Below are 13,858 nucleotides of genomic sequence, written 5' to 3' on the forward strand. Positions count from 1 at the left end.
TTCAAGGCAGAAAGGTTTGCCTGGCCTCCATAAATAGTAGAAATCAAAGATATAGAGCACATTTGTCACTAATAGCATTTGTCATTGGTGTTAGACTGTAAAGGTTTATCAATCTGAAAGCCTTTAGAACAGTATAAATTTTAGTTCAGGTGCTGGGTGCTCATGAGAGAAGTTACTGGAGTAGCTTTCATGTTCAATATAGCCAAGGCTATGAAAAACAGTCTCCAGTCTTCAAAGAGAATAGGATAGCTGAAACCTGGCATGGGGCATATTGGGTTTATGTAGGAAGTGTGGAAGCATTGACAGTAATGTTGACAGGGGCTGAGAATTGGGCAACTGGAGATAGTATTCCCATGAGATAGTTATGGAATTTTATGGTTTATCTCAATATGGCAGATGAGACAAAACACCACACAGATGTTAAGCAAGGGCTTTGAGGGCAGCATGATAGTAAAATGTTAGTTGACAAAATATTTATTCTCTCAATTGACAGTAACACTGAACAGCCACTAGGTGCTTGGCTTGAAGGCTGACTGCATGGGTTTGAGTCACAGCTCAACCTCTGAGCAGTCACATAACCTTGGGCAAGTTGTTTAACCTCTCTAAGCTTAGTTTCTTTATCTGGAAAATAGTGAAAATAATTGTACCGATCTCCCAGGGTTATGAATATCAAATGAAACAGTTCATGTATAGTTGTTAGAACAGGACCCAGTTTATAGTAAGCATTAATAAATGTTAGTTAACAATTTTAACCCTGGTATAGCAGAGTGGGGATAATAAGATATAGTTTTTATTGGTGAGAAATTGATATTGCAGTTAGAGAAACCACATGGAAATATTTTTGGTGCCTTATTCTCTTTGCCTCCCACAAATTTTAGAGACATTCTGTTTTTGGGATAAAGATCTTTTGCTTCCCATCATCAAAATTTCACAGAATTTTAGAAATAGAAGGAACCTCTGTAATATGGTCTAAATTTATTATTCTAGTAGTATTTCCTCTGTCTTCCCTTATGCTGAATAACCAGACTGCTTCCCCAATCTGGGGAATAAGAAAGGGGTGGAGTCAGCTGTGTTTTTCTGCTTCTTTCCTTCAAGCTACAACCTTCAAAATCATTTCAAGCATCGCTTTCTCTGAAGTCTTTTCTCCCGGCTCTTCTCCTTTGAACTCCTATAGCTTTGTACCTCTCTTACAGACTTGGCAAGCTTTGCCTTTGTTAGATGTATTTCCCTATGTGATATGTCTCGCCTTTCAAAACTATTGTGGGACCTTGTTTTCTTCAAAAGCAGTGGCCTTAATTGTCATGTCTTAAAACCAATCAAACAAAAACCTGATGTTACACATTTACCAATGAGGGTGGTGCCTAGCTTTGCCTCTCATACCAACGTTATCAAGTGTACCTTATGGGTTTTGAATATCAAACAGCCTGTGTTCAAAACTAAGCTCTAATTATAGTAACTTAAACCAGTTTTCTTATCTTTCTGAGCCTCAGTTTCCTATCTATAAATGAGAATAATATTTTGGAAAGGATTAACTGAGATGCTACATAAACAGTTTCCCATGAGACCTGTCACATTAATAAGGGTTAATCTCTAGAAAGGTTTCCTTGACCCTTCTTGAGTCCTATTCATTCTACCTCCTAAATATTTCTCAACTTTAATCATTTGGTCATCCCTACCATCATTTCTTACTTTAACTATTTATTGTAAGTCTTCTCCTGGGTGCCTTTCTATTCACTCTCGCTCCTTTGGTCCATTCTCCTCACTGAAGCCCAAATAATCTTTCTAGATGTATATCTGTCACACTTACCATCCCCAATCTTTGCCTAACATCCCTCCATCCACAAGGCCTGACAGCTTTTTTTAAAAAAAAAATTTATTTTTTAGTTATAGTTGGACACAATACCTTTTTAAAGTTTATTTATATTTATTTACATGTGGTGCTGAGGTTCAACCCAGGGCTTCACACGCGGTAGGCAATCGCTTTATTGCAGAGCCACCACCCCAGCCCTTGACATAGCGTTTAGAATATAGACTTGATTTCTTACTATGGCCTACAAGTCCCTCCCTAGCCAGCCTTTGCGGCCCAGTCCTGGCCTTGCCAGCTTACCCTCATATCTTATGCTATTTGCTCTCACCACTGAAGTCCTACTGGACCTCTTATTAGTCTCATTCTCATTATTTTCCCCTCCCTTGCCCCAGTCTCAGACGTGTTTTCCCCTCTGTTTTCAACACTCTTCCCTCTATTCTTTGCCTGAATGCCCCTCTTAGACATCATTCTGCTAGCATAAGAGTTGCAGTTTAAAATTTGTGTGGTTGATTCAAGTCAGTCTCCTCCCAGATTGCACACTATAGCATTTTCTTTTCACTGTCACCAGAGAGCTTGGAACAGAGCCTAGCACTCTGCACCCAACGAGGTGACAGTGAATATCTGAGGCATGAATGTTAGTCTTCCCACTGAATCATAGAGAAGCAGATTGTATTGCAGGTCTAATTGTAGAACTCTGATGTTCTGAGTTCCAACTGGACACAATGTTACGGTGGGATCCAAACGAACGGAATTGGAATAAAAGTGTCCTTATTTGTCTGTGATGTTATGAGAGCCAAATCAAAGGTGGGTTTTAATTTTACTTTTATTTTTTTAGCAGAGTGTGAGATGAAGGCAATGAAGAATTTACAGAACCCAAGCTCAATTTAACTTAGAGACGCTATTACAGGGCTGGGAGTATAGATCAGTGGTAGAATGCCTGCTTAGCATGTGCAAATGCCTGCTTAGCATGTGCAAAGTCCCCATCACCAAAAACAAAACAAAAAAGACTTAATTACAAGCTTTTTAGATTAAAGACATCCTTCTGTTCCTGAGAAATATTTATCTGTTCATTGTTTTAGCTTTTCATTTGAACACACCACTGTCTAGAGAGATTTTCATTATCTTGTTTCAGTGTTCATCATATCAGAGATAGGAACTAGAAGGAAGGGAAAGAAGAGAGTCTAACATTGTGTAGTACTTGTTCTAGACAGCAGATCAGGCAGTTTAGAAAATTATGTAAAAAGGAGCAGAGAACTTCATCTGATATGTTCTTACCCTTTTCAGCTTTCGGATAAAGAGAGTTAACAAGAGCCAGAAGAGGGTCGCAGCCACACAGGTACATGTCAAAGTGATCAGCTCCAGATTAGACTTGTCTGAGGTTCCTAGAGAGAGAAAAATTACCAAGATGATGATAAAAAGCTGAACTGAAACTAAGTTTTTTTGTGCCTTTGTTAAAAGGCCAGTGTCCCTAAGTGGTTTATCCTGGTGAACACAGTCCGCTGGTGCAGAATGAGCCTCAGAGACTGAGACTTATGTTCTGAGTGAGGCAGGGTACACAGTATTACCATAATGAACTCATACATGAAAGATTTTCTGGAAATTCTGCTGTTGAGTTTGCAAACTTTGTAATCCCAGAGATAGCTAATTAAAAATCAGAGGAAAAATTAAAAATGGGGAAAAATTAAGGCAGAAACAAAAGCCCATTAAAGTGCTAAATCTGGAATATGTTAAATCTCCCTGATGGGTTTTAGAGGAAATTCTAAAGAAAAAGAAAAAAAAAAATGACATAAAAGAGTTCCTTTGGGACTCACAAAATTCTTCAAAGTAGATTTAAAAAATAAAAATAAAACTCAAGGACTGTCACGATTGCCTGCTTGGTCCTTTTGGAGAAGCCAGTCCAAACCACCCACAGTCCTGCTCCCTGCAGCTGGGGCTCTATTTCAAACCTCATCAGTAGTTGGCTTGCATGGGCTAAGGTGAGAGGAGGTGATTGCTGTATCCTTCCCAGTCACCTCATTTCCCAAGATTATAGAGATCAAGAGCTGAGCACAAATCCTTCAAGACTGAAAAGAAAAAAATGCCTCCAGTATTTGTTAAGGAACGAATCCCTGGTGGGCCACAGTTATGGTTCCCTATGTATTGACTCTGGTGGCCAATTTTCCAGGAATTCTAAAATAATGCCATTCTCCTCCAACTCATTAAAATGAGACAGGTTATATTATGGTAGGCCAAGAACAAGTGAAACCCTTTCTTCTTAGAAATGATGATGTGAATGATGATACTTTTATATGCCAAGCACTCACAACCACCCTGTGAACTGTGAAGTAGGTGGTAGTAATCTCAATTTCATAAATGCTTCATCTTGTAGGTCCAAACTTCAGTTCAACAAAGATGTATTAAATCTTCCTAAGCAAAGATAGGTGCCATAGGAAATAGGGAAAATGAGTAAGGGAGAGTTGCCACTGCCAAGAAGCCCATTCAAACCTTACCAGGAGACTTAAGGCAAATACAGAGAAATTTGATTTTTAAAAGCTTCAGAGATTCTAAATGTAATGTTTTCCAGAAGAAGTGGTATTTGAAATGGATTATGATGTGCAGAAATTAAGGCAGGTATTATGTTTGGATAGGAGGTGTCTCCCAAAAACTCACATATGAGACAATACAAGAGGATTGGAGGAAAAATGATTGGGCTATAGCCTTAACCTAATCAGTGAATTAATCCCTGATGTGATTAACTAAGTGGTAACTGGAGGCAGGTGGGGTTGTGGCTGGAGGAAGTGGCTCACTGTGGGGGTGTGGCTGTGGGGTGTATTTTTTGTATCTGGAGCTTGGGGTCTCTGCTCCTTGATCACCATGATATGAGTTCCCTCCACCACATTCTCCCACCATGATATTCTACCTCACCTTGAGCCCCAAGGAATGGAGTCAGCCTTCTATGGACTAAGAACTCTGAAGCCGTGAGCCCCTAAACAAATCTTTTCTCCTCTGTAACTGTTTTGGTCAGATCTTTTAGTTACATCAGTGAAAAAGCTAACTAAAACACCAGGGGAAGGCAGGATAGGAAACAGGAATGGTGTAAGACCTAGACCTGGGAGATGATAGGGCAGTATGATACAGGTCACAGAAAAGGACCAAAGCATAGAGAACTGTGTATTGCATGATGATTAGAACTAAATGTTGCAGACATTTGGAGTCATTAGAGTTTTTTTTTTTTTTTTTAATCCTGAATCATAGCAAACACACATGTTAGAATCCTGCAGATAGCAAAACGATAATATTGAGTAGAATGGGCATGCATCCATTTGCCAACACACCAGTCCCACAAACTAGATTATTCCTATGTTATGAGTGAGGAAATTGAAACAGTGAGATTAAGCCATTTCCCCAAAGTCACACAGCCTGAAAGTAGTGGGGTTGTGATTTTAACCTAGGTTATCTGACTCTGCATGTTTAACCACTATGCCTCCAAGAGCATGCCACTTCCTCCTCCTTTCTTATCTTTTTGGCCTTTACAAGTGCATATTAATCACTTCCTATAGGCCTCATTCCCCGCCACAAAGTGTCTTTTAGTATAGAGGGGAAATTGGCATTTTCTTTCCATGCAGTCCCTCACAGAGTCCTTCCCATTCTGTTTCCACAGCTTTTGAATTTGTCATCTCCTCTCCTCCCCATTGTCACCATCTAAAAGTAAGGCCTTAACAGGTCTCATCTGGACCACTGTGGTAGTCTCCCACCTAGCCTTAACTGCCTGCTGTGTCTTCTCCACCTCTGCAGCCAGAGTGGTAATCCCATAACACAAATTCAGTCTGGTTACTCCTCTGCCTTATTTTCAGCATTTGCTCTCCGTCATCACCAAGATAGAAATCCAAATCCTGAACTGGAGGTCTGGCTCAGTGGCAGACTTCTTGCCCAGCATGCGTGAGAAATATCTCAATTAAAAACAAAGACAAAATCAAAAATAAAACTTGAAATGCTTAGGTTATTTATGTTCAATGTTGGCTATCTCTTTAGTTTCACCTCCTGCTGCCTTCCCACTTGCTCCAAAATACTTACCACTTTTTAAATGTACTAGCTTGCCAGGCACAGTGGCACAAGCCTATAATCTCAGGGGCTCAAGAGGCTGAGGCAGGAGGATTGCAAGTTCAAAGCCAGCCTCGGCAACTTAGCAAGGTCCTCAAGCAATTTATCGAGACTCTGTCTCAAAATAAAAAGGGGGCTCAGTGGTCTGGGACTATAGCTCAGTGGCAGAGAGCTTGCCTAGCATGCATGAGGCGCTGGGTTCGATCCTCAGCAGCACATAAAAATAAACAAATAAAGGCATTCTATCTATCTACAACTACAAAAAAAAAATTTAAAAAGGGCTGGGGGTGGTGCTCAGTGACTAAGAGCCCCTGGGTTCAATCTCCAGTACCTAAATAAATAAATACATAAGTACACTAGCTCTTCTGGATCTCCATACTTTTTCTCCCAAGCTTTCCAGCTGAGGCCATATCTTATTCATCTTATTCATACAACTCCTCAGATGAATGGATAAATTATTATTTTGCTTTTTTTTTGTCTCCAAAGAGTTTCATGAGGCTTTCGGGAGTTCAAGGTCAAATCCCTGGTCTGCTGGGCATGGTGGTACAGGTCTATAATCCCAGCAGCTCTGGATACTGAGAGCAGAAGGATTGCAAGTTCAAAACCAGCCTCAGCAATTTAGCAAGGCTCTAAGCAACTTAGTGAGACCCTGTCTCAAAACAGAAAAAAAAAGGACTGAGGATGTGGCTCAGCTGTTAAGTTTCCCTGAGTTCAATCCCTAGTACCAAAAACTACAACAAAATAACAACAATAAACCCCTGTTCCCACATATTAATTTAGTAAGTATGTGGACCACCACTTATGTCCCAGATTTATTCCAGGAAGTGGTATATAATGGTAAGAGAGAGGGTGTGGTTGGTGTTCAGATCTGAACTGATGAGTATGTTCAGAGTTCTCAGTGAAACAACAGAATGTAGGATCATGGTTTTCTTTTTGCTGCTGTATCCCATTTTTGGAAGAGTGCCTGGCAAATAGGAGACAGCCTGAAAATAGTGTCAAGTGAACTCATGAATTTGGCTTCATTTGTCTCTTTGTCAACTTGTGGTTAAGTTTCCCTGAACCTCATGAGATTGAGAACAACTCCTTATAGAGGTTTCAAAGTAAGATAAGCTTTTCTCTCACTGTGCGTCCTGATGGTGGGAATATTGTAAACTCAGGAGTGTGGATTTCTTCTACAGTGTAAGGCCTAATGCTGCATTGCTATATGGACACACACATCCACACACATGCGTGCACACACCCTTGCTTATGCTGCAAATAATAAGTTTATGGAATTTGATTTGGATCTTCTCAGGGCATGGCACAGTGGCTTTGGCTGTCACAAATGCTGATAGCATCTTGAGACATGGCACTGTCTGCATAGAACCTCTGCAGATGCTTCCCGCCTGGAATGTGCTGTGAGAGGCCCCCTCTGGTTGTGGGAACTTTCCCACTGCATTCTGTGGGGCAGGAAGCTGACCCCCAAAGTCTGATTCCACAGTCCTTACTCAAGCAAAATTCCTCTCAGAAGGACTTGACTGTATTTGTGTGCAAACACAGTTAAGGAATCAGCTCTTTGAAATTATCTTCAAGATGAACATGTATTAGGCAAGAAAGACCTACTTACATTGATAATATTCAGTACTGCTTCATAAAAATATAAATAAAACAAAGAATTTTACAGTCTACAATGTAGCATCTGTGCTGTATCCCCTTTGATAGCTGTATCTCTATCCATTTGAAATGCCACCAGCAGGATATCCTATGCTCACAGGCTGATTTAAATAATAAGCCCTTAGGTGTTTTCTCTGCAGTCAGATGTCCATATATATATACTGGCCTGACTACATCCAGCTTCACTTACCAATGACAGTTTATGAGCTCAGTGCATGAAATAGCCCAGCTGTGCATGGCAGGGGAAAGGAGGCCAACGGAAATGTGGGTGGGATTTGATAATAATTAGAAGCCTCTGCTGGGTCTCAGGGACATCACTCCCATGTGATGTGTGTCAAAGGCCAGCTTCAAGACACAGTACAGGACTATTTTTATTTGGGATACTTAGAAGAATATAACTAATTTGAAGAGTATATGGTAATTGTGCCTTTTATTACAGATTGCTGATGTTGTCGTACAGTGTTCCATGTAAGTCGTCCTCTCAGGCTTCATGTCATTCCTTCAGAAATAGGAAGGGCAGGTGTCATGCAGGGTTATTTGAATTCTGAAGTGTGCTGTGTCTTGTCTAGAGTCTCTGCAGTTGTGCAGTGGCCTGAGCCTTTCTGATGGTGATGGAGGCTTCTTGTACACATGGCCTGAGTTATGTGGTCTGGCAGCAGCATACAGCCTTGGTACTGTGTAGCACCCAACTGCTAGAGTCCCAGACAGTAGAGCCAGTGGGCTCCAGATGGTTTCCCAAGAAGCAAACCACCTGGGTACCTTGGCCCCCAGCACCTGCCTTGACTTAGGGACTAAGTACACATTTCATCAAGAATGAGCAAGAAGCCATCATGTGACCCTTTGAGTAGCCATTCTGTAGATCAAGGACTCTGCATCCATTTCCAGATTCATAAAAAGCAGGGATAACAGCCCCTACCTGGTAGGCTTCCTCTGTTCCTTTTTTTCCCCCTTTATCACTTTTAAGTCCACCAGGGCAAGATTTATTTTTTCCAACCATCCAAACATACAGCGTGTGTCACAATTTTTTTTTTTCCTAAAACTAATTAGATTTGACCCAAGTATCCATCATTTTCTGCAGACTGCTGAGCTACCACCTTCCTGCGAAATTTGCATGACACCACAGGGTAGTTTAGTTTTATTCGCTGGGTCTATTGTTATTTTAATTTGAGGTTTTTTTAGGAACCTGTTTATGCTGATTTGGAATCATTTTAGGACAGATGTGTGGAAATACTGTATTCAGATTAAATTTGAAGTGCATTTTCAAGAGTAATTTAGGTAAATATGTTTAAAATTGCTATTTATGACATTAGTTTTTAATACCACAAACCAAATCCCTCAGCCAAACAGGAATTGTGTGGTTTGGAACACCACTTGGGTGATTTACTGGCTAAGTTCAGAAGAGTAAAATACAGAAAGTTGTATTGAAATGGGATCCGTACATGATATTACTAACAATAATGTTAGCTAATAACTTATAACGTTTTTTTTATCATATGATATATACTATATTAACTATGTTAATCCTTTAAACAATCCTCTAAGGGTTAGTAAGCTTCTTTAGCTTCTTCTTCTTTTTTTGGGGGGGGGGGTACAGGGGATCAAACTCAGTACCATTTCCTAGCCCTGATATTGACAAATCATTAAACCTTTTTGTGCCTAGATTCTTACTTTCAGAGAATTGTATTTTCTCGTAGGATTGCAAAAAATTAAGTAATGTGTACACACTTGCTTAAAACAGTGTGTTGCATATTTAATAAGCATAAGGTATAATTACTAGGTCCAGGCCTTCACCTGGCCAACACCAAGTTTGCTAACTAAGCCTAACACTCAATTCTGTGATGCCCTGTGCAGTTTTACACCATCCTAGTTTCCACAGGAGGAATTAAGGTGGATTTTTTTTTTTTTAATTATTTTGCCTTAAGAACTGCCTACAAAGATCTCAAATCACCCTAACTAAATTCTGTCACCATTTTTGAATTCATAACCAAGGCCAGCCTTATGTTAGAGTTGAAGTAAAAAGTCCTGTGTATCCCTGCCCCGAGTCCTCCTATGTGGAATTAATTCATCTATTTGAGCACTTTTCTCTCCTTGGGAATTCCTTTGAAATTATAACACCCACGAGAGAAACAACATTAGTCCCCAACATGGTCATGTGGATTAGTTTATTACATCCTTCCTCAGTGCCAGGATAACCAGGGGAGAGAATGGGGGCAGGATTCAGGGAGAGGGGAATGAAGGTAGAGAACAAGCAGGGACCAAAAGAGGGCCAAAGATGAACTGAAAGCTGACCAAAGGTGATAAAATTGTAGTGGCTGCAGACCCAAGACAATTTGATTTTGAGCTTTTTCTATTCTTGACCTTGGAATTTTATTAGAGAACATAATATATAACTCCTCTAGTCCTTTCTCAAATGTTAATATGCAATTATTGTGGCATGAACTTTGCAAATCACACCTATATGCTGTGCCAGGTATGTAGAATGCAAGATCCCAAGGCAGTCTTTTTGTGTTTTCTGTCATTTTTGAACCCATTAATCATTTTCAAAACACTTTTTTTTTGTTCTTCAAGTTGTTTTTCTCCTAATTATAAATGCTGTTGAAATATAGTAAGGCTTAAATTTGCTATAAGAAAGTTTTTGTATATATTCATTGCAATAACAATGAAAATGTGTTACACTTTCATTGTAACAGTCTCATAGAATTCTGTGGGCTGTTGAGTGCTATGTTAATTTCAGAAATGGTTTTGGTTGTGAACAGTTCTGTTGTTGGTCTTAATATTGGAACTTCCCTTTTGAAAACTCCACTTGTGCTTAGGCTAGGTCCAAACCAAACAAGACCTGTGATTATTTAAAGAAGCTACTTTGACTCCACCGTCCATTCATCCTTTTCAGATGCAAAAATAACACATTGTTTTATCTATGAGTATAGGAATCCTTTTTCAAAGGAAATAAAAAGAGCAGACAGTTTCCTTCCTGGCTAATTCCTGAACCTCTTTCAATCTGTTAAACATAGCCACAGACACAACTTGTATGCCTGGTTTCATTTCCTAAACTCAATTTGACAAGATAGGTCAGTCTGAAGGGTCCATGTGCATCTACCAGGAAATCAAGTCTAAATCTAGGTAATGTTTTACAGTCACCAGGGTGATATGAGTAATGATTTAGAGTAAGAATCCAATTTCATTTGTAAAATTACTGAGCAGATAATTATAGTCAACTGTTTTGAAACCACATCCCATGATGAACCTAAATTTTTTCAAAGAGCCTAAAGTACTTCTATTCAAGGTGCTGCACCTGACTCATACATTCAGGATTTCCTAAGATCCACGTCGTATCAACTTCCAAAAATTCTTCCTGTTCCAAACTATATCCTTATATGGATCTGAAACCTGTATCCTGGAAACTTTACTACCATTTCCTTTCCTTGGTTCTAGTTATTTTTCTTGATGTGTCAAATAATGAGTTAAATGCCTGTGTCAGAAAGCTCTGTAAGTATTTGAAGAAAACAGACATGTTGTTCCCATATTATCTCTGTTCTAGGTTAAATATCCTAAAAAAATGTTTTTTTGCATTATTCAGAAATTATCTTATTCATATAAATGGCTCCATTTATTTATGTTTCCTTTATAAATGAACCTAAGTGTTTTCATGATTGCAGATCAGGTGATCTGTTTTCTCAGCTAACCATAATTTTTAAGCAAAGAGGTTGGATATAGATATTGTTCTGAAAGCAGGGGAAAACATTACAAACAAGAGCTCAGAGGATAAGGCCACATTCTGTGCCACATAACAGAGAAGAGGTTGGGAGACAGAAGTATCAGTTTCATACAAAATGCAATGGACTAGCCAGTAGGGACTAGCTAGGATTATTTAGGCTTTGTTATTGTCAAGAGGGATATCCAAAGTTGTTGCATAACTTGCTGTCATCTCAATTTCAATCTCTTCTACCTTACCATTCTAGAGGACACAGTATTAAGTCATACTTCATATCTTAGTCTCTATGAAAGCCTTTAGCCCTTCCTAGTGGCATTGTGTAGTATGTTTTTATACCATATGGTGTTTCTTCTTTGTTCTTGGGAGAGCTCAAAATGTTTGTTGACATGGTTCATGTGCACCTTGACCTTACTTTAACTGGGTTTTCAGAGTACACCAAGGTTAGGGAGGCTCACACTTTTATATTCTGCATAGTTCTGAGCAGATAAGTAAGTTGTTGAGTTAACAGATTATTGAATGTGGCTTCTCTCTTTGCCCTAAACCAGTATGTTGATGTATTTCCTTTTTCTGACATAAAATAGTGGTTTTCTAAATAGAGTAAATCCAACAAATGTTTATTGAGTACTCTAGAATGAAAAAACATGAATAATAAATAGTGGCAAGCTTTGCCTTCAAGGAACCTATCAAGTGCTATGGGAGCACAGAGGGAAAAAATGATGGTGAAGTAGGAGGTCAATTGAGAATATACCAGAGCAAGTGTGGATCTCTAAGAATGAGTAGTGGGATTGTCCAGGGGCAGAACAATTGGGAAGGTCGTTCAGACGACAGGAAAAAGATGGGGAAAGGCAGAGAGGCCATGAGGAGTATGAGTGTGTTTAGGGACTCCCAGGTGTTTAGGGCGTGTTGGAGGTGGGTGGGGAAGAGTGAGAGATCAGGCTGGAGAAGGGGCCAAGAGAGGGCTGTGTGTGCCTGGAGGAGGGCATTGGGCAGTTGGGAGCCACTGTGAGATACCAGGCTTGAAGGTAGCTTGTTGAAAAGGACCACTCTGTATTGGGGGCTGGACTGTTGGAGGTTGAGAGAAGTAGGAAGGTGGATTGGGAGGTGAGAGATGAAGTCAAGAGATGATAGGGGTCAGAACATCTATAATGGCAGCCAACATGTTCAGTTTCAGTGAAAACTCTCTCTGCTTTCCTCAAGAGGCTTCTACAGTCTTTTAGAAATTCTCAGTGATGTAGTATTCTTTGTTGTCTGACTTTTCAGAAAAGCATAATGTTAGAGGAGAAAGGAATCAGTGTAAGGAATTAAGAAGCACTTAGAGAAGAAACCAAAACAACAGAATAACTGAAAGATGGCAAATCTCAATTTTATAAGACCTTGCTGACAACTTCCTTCTCAGAATAAGAAGAGTGGGGAAAGGTAGAAACATCCTGAGGTTAATACCAACATGGACTTAAGTTTCAGCCTCACCATATATTTGTGATTTTGGGCAGTTTGCCTTCTGTGAGTCTCCATCTTCCCATCTGTAGGTTGAGAATAACACTGTGTACTTCTTTGGATTTTGTAAGATTTAATAGGGTTAAGTACTGCCATCCCGGTATCCAAAACAGTCCCCCCCGCCAGCTTCTCAAATTCCTTAAATGAAATGGTGTAGTATTTACATAGAACCTACACACATTCTCCTGTATACTTTAAATCATCACTAGATGACTTATAATGCCTAATACAATATAAATGCTTTGTATAATAGTTGTTATACTATATTGTTTATGGAATAATGTCAAGAAAAAATGTTCATGTTCAGGACAGATGCAGGGTTTTGTTGTTGTTGTTGTTCTGAATATTTTTTTATACCAGTTGGTTGAATCTGGGAATTCATGGCCTGTGAATTTGGAGGGCTCACTGTATTGTTTGTTGTCTGGCACAATACCTGCACACACAGATATTAAATAAATATGGTTCCTGCTGAAAACTGGGCATGGGTATGGAATACAAGGAAATATCAGACAGTTCCTGCCTTTATAAGCTTACAATTCAGTAGGAAGAGAAGCATTGATCAAGGCTGAAATAATAATCAAATATAAATAAGTACTGTGAATGCCTAGAACCATGATGTGGGAGAGCAGAGAAGAGAATGAGGATGTGACTCTGCTATTCATCCTGAAGGATAGGTAGAAAGTATTGAAAGTGGCCTTGGAGGATAAGAAGAATTTGGCTGGAATTGGAATGGAGCCTGGACAGAAGACATTCTAGGCTGTGTGATGAACATGAAGAACAAAGGCCACACTTGGCATCTATGGTGAAGCAGGCTCACTGTGGCCACAGTGCTGGCTCTAATCCAGTCTGGGGGTCTCCTTAGTGGCACTGATGTGCCCTTGAACAATGAAAGAATAACCTTATGGCAAAAGGAGGAGTAGTGGTCTTGCTTGGTGGGTAGATCTAATAAAGCACAGTTTTAAGTGAAGTGGTTTCTGAAAACCAGATCAGCAGAAAAGGGGAAGCCTATTAACTTGCATAAACAACTCTGCTTCATGCCAGAGCTTCTCCCAAGTCATTAGCTGTCCAGTCATTGCTGACCCTTTTTCCCTGGAAGAGAAGCTGGGAAGACA

At 39.7% G+C, this 13,858-nt stretch overlaps 1 protein-coding gene across 1 annotated transcript in view; it reads right to left on the bottom strand.

Moving 5' to 3' along the window:
• Positions 1 to 13,858, bottom strand: part of Flt1 (fms related receptor tyrosine kinase 1) — a 176,588-nt gene that overhangs the window by 39,723 nt on the left and 123,007 nt on the right. The window contains exon 17 of the mRNA XM_026388407.2: positions 3,083 to 3,189. Coding sequence (XP_026244192.2) covers positions 3,083 to 3,189 — 107 coding nt within the window. The remainder of the gene's footprint in view (positions 1 to 3,082; positions 3,190 to 13,858) is intronic.

This window comes from Urocitellus parryii, chromosome 2, assembly GCF_045843805.1.
Source record: "Urocitellus parryii isolate mUroPar1 chromosome 2, mUroPar1.hap1, whole genome shotgun sequence".
NCBI classification, from domain to species: Eukaryota; Metazoa; Chordata; class Mammalia; order Rodentia; family Sciuridae; genus Urocitellus; species Urocitellus parryii.